The following is a 14,210-nucleotide window of genomic DNA, read 5'->3' as shown; positions in this document are numbered from 1 at the left end:
ATGTTTCAATATTATCTCTACTGTCATTACTAATCTTGCTTGAACCAACTCATGTTCTACTTATTTAGCCAAATCTACAAGAGCATCGGTTTTGAGGAAATTATTTTGATCAGATTTTACTGGGGCAGAAATGGACGAGTTAACGGCACAAATAACTACGTATGGGTATGATCTTGTGGCCATTACAGAAATATGGCTGCAGGGTGACAATGACTGGGAATTAAATATGCCAGGGTATTTAACAATCAGTAAGGACAGGCAGGAAGGAAGGGGAGGTGGGGTGGCTATGTTAATAAAGGAAGGAATCACTTTAATACAGAGAAATGATATTGGGACAAAGGATCAGGATAATGAAATAGTTTGGGTAGAGATAAGGAATAATAAGGGGAAAAAAACACTAGTGGGCGTAGTATATAGGCCTCCTAATAGTTGCAACTCTGCTGGAAGAAGTATTAATCAGGAAATAGTCAGGGCATGTAATAAGGGAACAGCTATAATTATGGGGGATTTTAACTATCCTATTAACTGGACAAATCAAATTGGGCTGGGCAGCCTTGAGGAAGAGTTTATTGAGTGTATTAGGGATGGATTTCTTGAGCAGTATGTAACTGATCCTACAAGGGGGCAAGCAACCTTGGACCTGGTCCTGTGTAATGAGTCAGGATTAATTAATAATGTCCTAGTTAAGGATCCCCTTGGAATGAGTGACCATAACATGGTTACATTCCATATCCAATTAGAGGGTGAGAAGGTTGGTTCTCAAAACAAGCGTACTGAGCTTGAATAAAGGAGACTATGATGGTATGAGAGCGGAATTGATTAAAGTGGACTGGGAAAATAGATTAAAGGGTAAGACGGTACATGAGCAGTGGTATTCATTTAAGGAGTTATTTTACAACTTTCAAAACAAATATATTCCACTGAGGGAAAAAAGGGTGTAAAAGAAATGTCAGCCATCTGTGGCTAAGTAAAGAAATTAAGGATAGTATCCGACTAAAAACAAGGACCTATAAGGTAGCCAAACTTAGTGGGAAGATAGAAGATTGGGACGTCTTCAAAAGACAGCAAAAAGTAACGAAAGGATTGATTAAGAAAGGGAAGATAGATTATGAAAATAAATTAGCAAAAAATATAAAAACAGATAGCAAGAGTTTCTACAGTTATATAAAAAGAAAAAGGGTGGCTAAGGCAAACGTAGGTCCCTTAGAGGATGAGACCAGGAAATTAATGGTGGGAAACATGGAGATGGCAAAAATGCTGAACAAATATTTTGTTTCAGTCTTTACGGTAGAGGACACTAAGAATATCCCAACACTGGACAAACAGGGGGCTGGGGGGGGAGGAGCTAAATACGATTAAAATCACTAAGGAATTGGTACTCAGTAAATTAATGGGACTCAAGACGGATAAATCCCCTGGACCTTATGGCTTACATCCTCGGGTCTTGAGGGAAGTGGCAGTAGGGATTGTGGATGCTTTGGTAATAATTTTCCAAAATTCTCTGGACTCGGCAAAGGTCCCAGCAGATTGGAAAACTGCTAATGTAACACCCTCATTTAAAAAGGGTAGTAGGCAGAAGGCTGGAAATTATAGGCCAGTTAGCCCAACATCTGTGGTGGGTAAAATTTTGGAGTCTATTATTAAGGAGACAGTAGCGGAACATTTGGATAAACATAATTTAATAGGACAAAGTCAGTATGGCTTTACGAAGGGGAAATTTGCTTGAGTTCTTTGAGGACATAACGTACAGGGTGGATAAAGGGGAACCAGTGGACGTAGTGTATTTAGACTTCCAGAAGGCATTCGACAAGGTGCCACATAAAAGATTATTGCTCAAGATACAGAATCACTGGATTGGGGGTAATATTCTGGCATGGGTGGAGGATTGGTTGTCTAACAGGAAGCAGAGAGTTGGGATAAATGGTTCATTATCGGACTGGCAACCAGTAGCCAGTGGTGTTCCGCAGGGGTCGGTGCTGGGTCCCCAACTCTTTACAATCTATATTAACGATTTGGAGGAGGGGACCGAGTGTAACATATCAAAGTTTGCAGTTTATACAAAGATGGAAGGGAAAGTAGAGAGTGAGGAGGACATAAAAAACCTACAAAGGGGATGCAGACAGGCTGGGTGAGTGGGCGGAGATTTGGCAGATGCAATACAATATTGGAAAATGTGAGGTTATGCACTTTGGCAGGAAAAATCAGAGAGCAAGTTATTATCTTAATGGTGAGAAACTGGAAAGTACTGCCATACAAAGGGATCTGGGGGTCCTAGTGGAAGAAAATCAAAAAGTTAGTATGTAGGTGCAGCAGGTGATCAAGAAGGCCAATGGAATGTTGGCTTTTATTGCTAGGGGGATAGAATATAAAAACAGGGAGGTATTGCTGCAGTTATATAAGGTATTGGTGAGACCGCACCTGGAATACTGCATACAGTTTTGGTGTCCATACTTAAGAAAAGACATACTTGCTCTCGAGGCAGTACAAAGAATGTTCACTCGGTTAATCCCGGGGATGGTTTGACTTACAGGGAGAGGTTAGACAGACTGGGACTTTATTCCCTGGAGAGTAGGAGGTTAAGGGGTGATCTTATAGAAGTCTATAAAATAATGAGGGGCATAGATAAGGTCGATAGTCAAAATCTTTTCCCAAAGGTAGGGGAGTCTATAACGAGGGGGCACAGATTTAAGGTGAGAGGGGAGAGATACAAAAGGATCCAGAGGGGCAATTTTTTCACTCAAAGGGTGGTGAGTGTCTGGAACGAGCTGCCAGAGGCAGTAGTAGAGGCGGGTACAATTTTGTCTTTTAAAAAGCATTTGGACAGTTACATGGGGAAGATGGGTATCGAGGGATATGGGCCAAGTGCAGGCAATTGGGACTAGCTTAGTGGTATAAACTGGGCGACATGGACATGTTGGGCCGAAGGGCCTGTTTCCATGTTGTAACTTCTATGATTCTATGATGAGGGGGCGGATGTATGAGGAGAGGTTGAGTAGATTGGGACTCTACTCATTGGAGTTCAGAAGAATGAGAGGTGATCTTATTGAAACATATAAGATTGTGAAGGGGCTTGATCAGGTGGATGCGCTAAGGATGTTCCCAAGGATGGGTGAAACTAGAACTAGGGGGCATAATCTTAGAATAAGGGGCTGCTCTTTCAGAACTGAGATGAGGAGAAACTTCTTCACTCAGAGGGTGGTGGGTCTGTGGAATTTGCTGCCCCAGGAAGCTGTGGAAGCTACATCATTAAATACATTTAAAACAGAAATAGACAGTTTCCTAGAAGTAAAGGGAATTAGGGGTTACGGGGAGCGGGCAGGAAATTGGACATGAAATTAGATTTGAGGTTAGGATCAGATCAGCCATGATCTTATTGAATGGCGGAGCAGGCTCGAGGGGCCGATTGGCCTACTCCTGCTCCTAGTTCTTATGTTCTTATGTAAGGAGGAGGGAAGCAATGGAAAAGGAAACTGAATTTGGGACGAAAACCTGACCAGGAATATGAGGCCAGAGAGAAGTTACAAGACTTGGTGGGGGAGGGGATTATAAAAGGGAAATAATAGAATTTATAGCACATAAGGAGGTCATTTGGCTCATCAAGCCTGCACAGGCTCTCTGAAGGAGCTGTCTGCTTAGTCCCATTTCCCTACGTTGTTTGCCATATCCATTAAAAATTTTGTTTCTCAAATATTTATTCAATTAACATGTAAAAGCTTTTATGGATTCTTCTTTCACTGATGTTTCTGGATATGAACAATGAACAACCCTCTGCATAGAAAAGAATTCTTTTAACTTTCTTTGTTTTTTTGATAATTATCTTAATTTTATACCCTCCAGTTACCACCTCATTGCCCAGTGGAAATAGTTTATCCCTATTTGCCTTATGAAAGCCCCTCATCATTTTGAGCACCTGTATCAGATCTCTTCTTAACCTTCTCTGCTCTAATGAAGAGTCCTGGTTTCTCTAGTTGTCCTCATAGCTTAAGCCCCTCATCCCTTGGGCATCAATATCCTCTTCTATACTCTTTCCATGGCCTTGATACCCTTCCTAAAGTTGATTTCCCAAAACTGGACACATTTTTCTAACCAATGATTTATATAGATTTTATTATGCCTCTTATGGCCCTATTTATAAAACTAAGATGCCACATGCTTTTTTTTTTACAGCTTTACCAAGTTGCCCTCCCACTTTTAAAGATCTGTGTATCTGAACCCCTAAGTCTCTGCTCTTCTAACCCTTTCAGAGCTTTACCATTTAGTGCCTGTCCTCTCCTTAATCTTCCTCGCAGAATGTATCACCTCATTTTTCTCTATTAAATTTCAGTCAAGATCTATCTCCCCAGTCTAATGACTTTTGTCTTCCCAAAGTTGCATACAGTCCTCTTCACAGTTAACTGCATCCCTTACTTTTGTGTTGTCTACAAATTTATATCTGAGTACAGATCATTTATATTTATTGAGAAAAGGAACAGTTTTAATACTGAAGTTGGTATTTGCATCCCTCCAGCGGTTAAACTACTTTACCGCTACTTTTAGCCAATTTCCTATCCAAAATATCCACTACTTTTAGCCGATTTCATATCCATGCTACCATATTCCCTTTAATATCATGTGCCTTTACTTTATCAACAAGCTTTCTATGCAGCACGTTATCAAATTCCTTTTAAAAATGTATGCATATTTCCATTAGAGGTGCACTCTGTTACTTCCTCTGACAAATTTAATTGAATTTTCTAACTCGAACTGTAAGACACGATTACCGATTAGTCCAAATTTTACAGATGTGTGCTGCCTGTCCTCAATTAACCCATGCCTTATTAAGAGAGTAGTAATTTTAACCTGCATTATGACCTCTAGAAGCTCAAACATTTATCAATTTTAGGCTGACTGATCTATAGTTACCCAGTTTGTCTCCTTCATTTTTGAACAAAGTTGTTACAAAAACAATCCTCCAGTCATCTGGTATAGCTTGTATTGATTATGGTTAGAGCCTCTACTATTCTCTTCTCTAACACCCATCAGCATTCTAGGATGCATGACATCAGGGCTCGGTGCCTTTTCCACCTTCAATTCCACCAAGGTTACTATGGTAATAAGAAGTTTAATGTATTTTGCATTATTTTTCATTGAGTGACCGAGTTAAGTGCTTCCTGGCCAAATGTAGAACTTCAAATGTAATTACAGGGCTCTTTCTCATTGCTCTTAGTGATCCTCATCTCCAGTCTTCTGCATCAGTCTGAGATTTCAGTGATTTCAGTAACAGCAAGATTCCCAACTAGTGCAAATTTATTCCTGAATTGACAATACTTGTATAATCTCCGTGCTATCTTCTATGGTTAAAGAATTGCGTATTCTTAAAAATTCTGTGACTAATGTGCATAAATGAAGGTTGGATGGCTTCAAACATCACTTTTCATGCATAGAGAGAAACTTAAAGGAATATGGCTTACTTTCGGCGCTTTCATTGGGCCCCAGTTGTTTACACTAATTTCCACTTGTTTTACGCCGGTTTTCATGTTTCAGCATATACTAGTGAGATTCTCAGGAAATTTTGGTGTAACGTGCCGGATACACCGCACCATTTCTGGAAATGCCGGGCAATTCTGTTTTAGCCCCATAGTGTTTGCCAATTTCTATGACATACACTAAAAATCCAGGTGAAACTTTCTAGCTGTTTCAGAAATGATTAAACATTCCTTATTACAACTGTTTCTGTTGGCAAAATAACCTCTTATGGAATAATTAAACAAAATACTTTTTGTTTCAGAGATTACTATTTGCCAAACTTTTTGGCCATTTAACCTCAGCAAGACGAGCCAGAAAATCTGAAGTTCCTCATTTCCGCCTCAAGAAGGTGCAAAATATTAAAATATGGCTCTCGTTACGTTCATATCTCAAGGTAAATCCAATTTATTATTGTAACATTGGGGCCAAATGCACTTGGTGATTCAATCAGAGTCCCACTGTAACTCCAGCAGGACTCCAGTGGAATGCTTGGGGAAAAAAGCCTGGACTTAGATATGCCAAGTTAACCTTGACCTTTAGGTTGGCCTTTTAAGGGTCAGAGCTTCTACATGCCCTTTATAGGGCCAGTCATGTCAGAGGTGCAGTGCCAGGGTCAAGAGTTCACACTTCCCTGGTCCATAATGGGCTGAGCATTACACTGGAGGCTGATGTGGTAAGTGAAAAGAAGTGTAAATCTGCTTCACTAAGGGGTTCAGGCCAGGGAAACACCTTGAACACCCATAGATGGGGACCATGTGTATAAAAAAAAATCATTGCTATCAGTCCCCTTACACAGGTGGCCAAGGGGGGACACTATGGGTTGTCTGGGAGGAAGATGAGGAGAGGGAAACTTTTCTGAAAGGTACAATATAAAAGTGAATCCTTACCTGCTAGATATATCTGCCATTATGTGCATGACTCCCATTGCATGCCTAGTAATTTACCTAGAAAAATTAAATTATGTATACAAATTTCCCTTGAATATGTGGCTGTAACTAGTGAAGGGAATATTTCATCCATATTGTTTATCGACATTTTGCTCTGCTATTTGCTAATCACAGACTTTATTTGTCCAGTTTCTTAAATTGCCTAACTTTAATAGTGGAAGAAAGATTGATTGGTCTTCTGGGATGGGAAGGGGGAGTGTTCAGGAGAATCCTGATTATTTACCCTCCCCTTATCCATGTTTATGATTATCCATATTGACAGGAGTTGGACTTTAGGTCAGGCCACATCGTTCAACTGTTGAGTTGCAACTTTGATTTGAGTCGAATTGGATTGTTTTTTTTTGCTGGGCTATAGAAAATCCATTTAGAATAAAGTATGCTTTAGGTCAGTTTGGGTCAAGGATTATTATTGGGTTGGATCATGACTTTGCCTTGGCTTTTTTTTTTAATTGCTTGGCTACCACTGCTGATTGATGAGGAATTCAGATTGAGTCTTTTATTGGTCATTTTTTTTGAGCTTCAACTTGACGTCCCTTCACAATGCAGATAATTAAAATTCCATTGTATTTTGAAAATGTACTCTGAACGGTACCAGGAAATCATTTTAAAATAAAGAGTAGGTATCCTTGTACTTGCAGTACTATGTTGGATTCTAAATTAGGGATCTCTAGTTCAAATCCTAATCTGAACAGAATTTTTCTAGGAGGCAAATTTGAAAGTTTACCTGTTAGAGATGAATGCAGTTTTAAAGCTTCCTTCTTGGGTGAACCAAAGAAAGTTATTGAAGTGTCTGTGAAGGTGTCCATGGATGGACATTCAGTGAGGAAAGCAGTGTTTGTGTGACATTTTTCATGGTATTGTCATTGTATAAAGGTATCTGGATGTAGAACCAACTTTGCATATAAAATATATCTCTACATTTTTGATCCTCAGCATAAATTTAAAGCTATAGTTGGGTCAGGTCTAAGAAGGTTGACAAGCTCCAGACTGAATGAATAGCTTCTGGGAGATAGCATGCGTATTTGGCCTGAATCCATATTGATGTGTTAATTGAACCATGATGTGGAGATGCCGGTGTTGGACTGGGGTGGACAAATGTGAGGAATCTTACAACACCAGGTTATAGTCCAACAATTTTATTTTAAAATCACAAGCTTTCGGAGATTATCTCCTTCGTCAGGTGAGTGAGTGAAAGGTTCTCAAATCGCATATCTTATATTGGGCTGGGACACCATCACACCAATCAAAGGTGTCGTTGGTGTTCAGACAGGTTAGCCACGGAAAACAGTAGGTCCCAGTATGCTGAATACACATTGTGTCAATTGAACCAAGAACACCTCATTTGGGAGGTTTGAACAACATCCTACTGTGAATCATTCAAACAGGAAATGGGACGATCAAAGGAATTATGTGATCAAATCTTTAACATCAAAATGCATCATGTCTACCAGGAATATGTTGGATTGTGTCACAGAATGTTGATAGAGATTTGTACATAGAAAATACATACAAGTTACAACACTGAAAAGGAGCAATTAGCCCAACCGGTCCATGTCGGCGTTTGCTCTCTACGTGAGCAAATAGTCCTAATGTCAAGGCCTTAAAGAGGGTGCAAAAGAGATTTACTAGAATGGTACCAGGATTGTGGGACTTCAGTTACATGAAGAGAGCAGAGAAGCTGAGATTGTTCTCCTTAAAGCAGAGAAGGTTAAGGGGAGATTTAATAGAGGTGTTCAAAATCATGAAGTGTTTTGATAGAGTAAATAAGGAGAAAATGTTTCCAGTGGCAGAAGGTTTGGTAACCAGAGGACACAGATTTAAGGTAATTGGCAAAAGAACCAGGGGAGAGAGGAGGAGAATTTTTTTAACGCAAAATGTTGTAATAATCTGGAATGCAGTGCCTGAAAGAGTGGTGGGAGCAGATTCAATAATAACTTTCAAAGGGAATTGGTTAATACTTGAAGGGGAAAAATTTGCAGGGGAGTGGGACTAATTGGATAGCTCTTTCAAAGAGCCGGCACAGGCACGATGGGCCGAATGTATCATTCTGTGATTCTAATCACACTTACCCATCCTGTTCTCATATCCCTTCATCCCCTTAGTACACTCACTCATGTCAATGGAAGAGCATAGTTTTAAAGATCAGGCTTTTTTTACTGCTGTCATTGTATCTAAATTTGTGCTGTTATATATGGGTCCCGCTTGCTTAATTTTTGGTAAATAGTTAATTTGGAATCGGAGTCCACTTTGAGTGTGGTATGTTAATACTTCCTTCTGGAGTAGCTGGAAAGAAATAAAGTGCATTGGGCACTAGTGATCTAGAATTGTGTAAGTCCTAAAGGTTATGAGGTCTATACAAAGGCAGAAAATTGCATGATTGCAGCTTCTGGTTTGTAGGGGACACGAGTGAAAAGAGCACTGAGACATTAGCAAAAAAACATGGCTAAATAAACTACCTCAAAATTACATCCCACTGGTGTCAATGAGTTGAGATACCCATCCTATGACAGGTGTCTTAACCTGAGGGTAAAATAATAGAAAAGCTACCTATTTACAGGTGTATAGTTTTACTACAACAAGATCAGAGAATAGTAAAGAGTTCACTTTGTGTTAGCAATATTAAGGTCCATTGATGATTTGGATAATTTGTTTGGTTTCAGCATGTTCTGTTGAAAATATATTTATAATTAATTGATTTCTTCATTTAATAAGATGGTAGTGGTTGTTGGAGGCGAATCACTCAGCCCCAGGACATTGCTGCAGGAGTTCCTCAGGGCAGCGTCCTAGGTCCAACCATCTTCAGCTGCTTCATCAATGACCTTCCCTCCATCATAAGGCAGAAATGGGGATGTTCGCTGATGATTGCAGTGTTCAGTTCCATTTGTAACCCCTCAGATAATGAAGCAGTCCATGCCTGCAGGCAGCAAGACCTGGACAACATCCAGGCTTGGGCTGATAAGTGGCAAGTAACATTTGTGCCAGACAATGACCATCTCCAACAAGAGAGAATCTAACCACCTCCCCTTGACATTCAACGGCATTACCATCGCCGAATCCCCTACCATCAACATCCTGGAGGTCACCATTGACCAGAAACTTAACTGGACCAGCCCTATAAATACTGTGGCTACAAGAGCAGGTCAGAGGCTGTGTATTCTGTGGTGAGTAAATCACCTCCTGACTTCCCAAAGCCTTTCCATCATCTACAAGGCACAAGTCAGGAGTGTGATGGAATACTCTCCACTTGGCTGGATGAGTGCAGCTCCAACAACACTCAAGAAGCTCGACACCATCCAGGACAAAGCAGCCGGCTTGATTGGCACCCCATCCACCACCCTAAACATTCACTCCCTTCACCACCGCGCACTGTGGCTGCAGTGTGTACCATCCACAGGATGCACTGTAGCAACTCGCCAAGGCTTCTTTGACAGCACCTCCCAAACCTGTGACCTCTATCATCTAGAAGGACAAGGGCAGCAGGTACATGGGAACAACACCACCTGCACGTTCCCCTCCAAGTCACACACCATCCCGACTTGGAAATATATCGCGGTTCCTTCATTGTCGCTGGGTCAAAAACCTGGAACTCCCTTCCTAACAGCACTGTAGGAGAACCTTCACCACACGGACTGCAGCGGTTCAAGAAGGTGGCTCACCACCACCTTCTTAAGGGCAATTAGAGATGGGCAATAAATGCCGGCCTCGCCAGCGATGCTCACATCCCATGAATAAAAAAAAAATTCCCTTTCACCTCTTTTCTCCCCCTGCCATCCAATGCATCAATCCCTAATGAGAGGACCAGTAAAGAACTTGACTTGAAGCTTCTTCTAGTAATTCTCTTAAACCAGCTGCTAATAGTCTGGGTTGACTTCCCCTATAACTTTCCCTCCATTATACAGGAAGAAACATGTCTTTCTCTGATACTTCTCCAAGTAGCTCTGTTGAGATCATGAACTCATTGTGTGGACAGACAACAATTGTTCCCTGGGCAGAAATATCAACTGCAAACCCAGATTTTTGGCAGAGACTCAGGTTTTCAAGTAAAAAAACTTCAATGAAGGCATTAAAAAAACACAAAAGACATTTGATGGATACATTTAATAATCATACTGTGAAATATATTTTTTTATTTTGAAATAACTCTTATTTTGGACATTGGTTTTCAGTTACTAAGGGAAAAATGGTGGATGAAAAATAATAATGGGAAAATTGCGGGAACCCGATGGCCTGAGTGCGCAATCAGAGTGATGAGTTTACATAGGCGTATTTCATTATAAATGTGGACATAGGATTTTATAACGGAAAAAGTGTAGCACAAATGTGACAGCAGATAGCTAAGTGGTACTGACAAGAAGTATAAGCAGACATAAGATTTTTAATATAGATAGATGCCCTCTTTGGTGTTATTTACTACACAGCTGATGATCTTACATTCAGAAGTGATTCCAAGTGACCTCAGGTTATTCAAGGTCTTGAGCACCAGATATTTTTTTTTCTGTTGGAGGAAAATGACAAATTTTGATATCATTGGAGAAATGATATGAGGAGATAGCTATACTGTCATTTGATGTTAGGGAGTGGCGGTATTAATTGTATGTGTATTCGATTTTTGCAGTACCTTTGTACATATACATCAGAATACATACTCCACACTGCATTGGAGTGTACTGTATGTCAAGTGGTTTCCTTTCAAATTGCTTGTTTACAGCAACTGAGTTTGAAAACGAGATGATGTCTGATGCGAGACTTCCTGCTAAAGTGATGCATTTTGATGTAGGCTTTTAAGTAAATAGAGTCATGCTATATGTGCATTATAGATGGTATGATTATTTTTGATCTGCATTTAATTGTGATCGTGGCTGCAATGAATCCAAATAAAATCAGATCGATATATTTATTGGAACAGAAAGTGGAAACAGCACTTACTTCCTGGCTAGATTCCAGGAACTGGCAAGCTATTTTTATGGAACACACATAATGCTATTAACAAGCACTGACATTCTCAATTCAAAAGCCTAATTTAAAATTTACACCACATAGTTTTGCAATGAGAAATGTACAACACTGGAAATGATTAAGAAAAAGGATAACACTAGAAAAAATATTGTTTAATGGATTCCTATTTTGCACAGATATGAAACATTGGGGCATAATTTTTTACCTTTGCAAAGAAAATAATAACCCTATTATTGATGGGATTTAATGGCCACCAGTCAAAGTGGCAGACAAACACGGTTTTTCTGTGGACAATGTCATGAAACTAGATTTTATTGTCTGGTTGCCTATTGTTTCTGCCAATCAGGATACATCTGTGATTATGCTGTGTTAAATTAAGTAACTAAATTGCCACTTCACCAGTAGATACTTCTACATAATTGCCCCATGAAATGGGACAAAGTCCTGATTCACCCACAAAGTCCTGTATGTACTAAGAATTTGACTGCAACAGTCAGGGAGTGAAGATCAACTCTCCTGTATTCTGTCTTTACTGGTAATTTGTGAAGTTTATCCTATTTCAAACTAAACACTACAATCCTTTATCATTTTCATCACTTTGCTATGTTGCTGGACACTTCAAATCAAATTTTAGTAAAATTTGCTTTTTATGCAGCTTTCAATTTTATTACTTTAATTCAGTTCTCCCAAGAACACACACCATTACCACCTCCTATTTACAGGCAAATTTATTGTAAAATTTAATGATGTATCATACCTTCAAAGTGTTATATTAGGAGTGAAAGTAATTTTTTTGTTAAAAATGTAACTGATATTTGCCAATCTTAAAAAATACATTTAAGTGCATTTCCAAATCACTTTGGAAATGCACTTAATGACATTCACCCGAAGCTGTAGTTTCTATATGTTAAAGAGAAAGGAAAGTCCAAGGAGGGTGTTTTTGGTTCACATTACTCTCCCATTTTTATGAAAGGAGATAATAGAGTAGACATTTCAGTTAAAACATTCTCTTACAAGCACGGGAATACTTGAATTGGCTCTCCCTCACTCTTGCACTCTAGTAATGCCTGACTCTGAGAAACTATACCATGGACTGTTAATACAGTTAGATATTACATTGTGAGTGTTAGTGTAGTAGAAGGATGAACTTTGATGGCCCAAATCGATATTTGCTCATTCGTGACTCCTTTTATGTTCTTATTTGTAAAAATGCAAGTGCATAGCATAATACAGCATGCAAATGCACTAATGCTTTGCTACAAAAAAGTCTGTCTGCGTATGTTCACTGTATAGCATCACCTCAGTATAAATAGTCATACGTTAGCATAAAAGCCTTTTTAAATATTGGAGTGAATCACAGTGTAACTGCATAAGTGTGTTACATCAAAATTTGCAGAAATGTCTTTATTTAAAATGCACATATCAATACACTGAACCAGTTAGTACATAGGGACTTTGCACTAAGTAGACTTTAAATGTAATGTATTTTGAGTACAAGTAAATTATAGTAAAGCAACTTTGGGATATTAGCTTCAAGTACAGTATTTCTCCTGTGAAGCAAACTGTGAATCCAGTAATACATCTTTAACATTATTGTATGTTGTACATGCAGAAATGCATTGTGCTGCTTAGAACAATCTATAAACACATAAACGTATGTAAATACAAATGTGCCTTGCAGTAAACTCTTATTTACTGACCTGTAAATAGATCTTCCACAAAAGCAAATGTAAATATACAAGAACATTAATGACACGACATTACACTGGTAATATATATACCTCAACAGTACAGTAGCATACACGTATTGACAGATTGCAATACAGCAGGTTCTGACAGTTGTCTGTGTTATGAGGAAAAGCAAATAAAGCTGAGACCTGTATATCGTGAAACAATTATTGAGGTCTCTCTTAATATCATGTTGGAATTTGACACCTTAAAACAGTCCTGACTGGAGGGCAGTTAGTATTGTTTGTCCTCTGACCAGATAAACTCTGCCAAATGTCTACATGCAATGAACCTCTTATGGCATATGCAGATGCGGTTAGTATTGTGATGCAATGGGTTCTCTTTTGTTTGGAACTTTGGGAAAGCTGTTGCTATAGAAGCAATGACCAGAAATGGTGGTGCGACAAATAGCTACTGTAAAATGAGTAATATTTGTACAACCACTACAATATTTGAGAATATTGTGTAGTTCTAATGCTTTTTGCAGTTTATGTAAGTTTTTGAAGCACTACATTTTTTTTCCTGGCATTCGTAGTAGCTTACCTCTTCATTCTGAATCATGATTCACTTGATACACTCTGTTACAAACTTTTTATTTAAATAAATGCGTTAGTTTTTCTGTTATCTTGTTGCAGTATCCATTTTCACTTTTTCATCTCTTGTATCTGCTTTCTGGGCTTTTCCTTTAATTTTTGAAATTATAAACAAGGCCAGGCAGTCTTTATTAGAAAGCGCTGCATCAATAAACAAGAATGACTGATCCACATTTTCAGCCAATAATTTATAAATATTTTTAATGTAAGTCTTCCAGTTTCTGCATGTTTTTTTTTAAAAAGACCCACAAATTTTCTTCCTTGCATGTAAACTGTGTCAAACGTTTAAGCCATTTTTGTGCATGTATATTTAAAGTACTAATTCAGTTATTAATCTCTCTCGACAGAGACGAGGTCCACAGCGGTCAGTAGATGTAATTGTTTCATCCGCATTCTTGTTGACTCTATCTGTAGTATTTATTTGCTGTGCACAGGTAAGGGTGTGTTTGCCCACTTAATGTTTTATTTTAGGACTTTCAGT

General features: G+C 38.9%; 1 protein-coding gene across 5 annotated transcripts in view; it reads left to right on the top strand.

Annotated features, from left to right (window-relative positions):
* The window catches only part of LOC137341644 (protein PHTF2-like), an 82,377-nt gene that overhangs the window by 59,902 nt on the left and 8,265 nt on the right, over positions 1-14,210 (top strand). For 4 of the 5 annotated variants that reach the window (XM_068004972.1, XM_068004968.1, XM_068004969.1 and 1 more), the window contains 2 exons: positions 5,768-5,899; positions 14,077-14,163. In XM_068004972.1, coding sequence (XP_067861073.1) covers positions 5,768-5,899; positions 14,077-14,163 — 219 coding nt within the window. The remainder of the gene's footprint in view (positions 1-5,767; positions 5,900-14,076; positions 14,164-14,210) is intronic. The other variant, XM_068004971.1, reaches the window with a different exon arrangement.

The sequence above is a fragment of the Heptranchias perlo genome, chromosome 24, assembly GCF_035084215.1.
Source record: "Heptranchias perlo isolate sHepPer1 chromosome 24, sHepPer1.hap1, whole genome shotgun sequence".
NCBI lineage: Eukaryota > Metazoa > Chordata > Chondrichthyes > Hexanchiformes > Hexanchidae > Heptranchias > Heptranchias perlo.
Note: the sequence above shows the minus strand (reverse complement) of the source record. Positions and strands in the feature narration are given on the sequence as shown.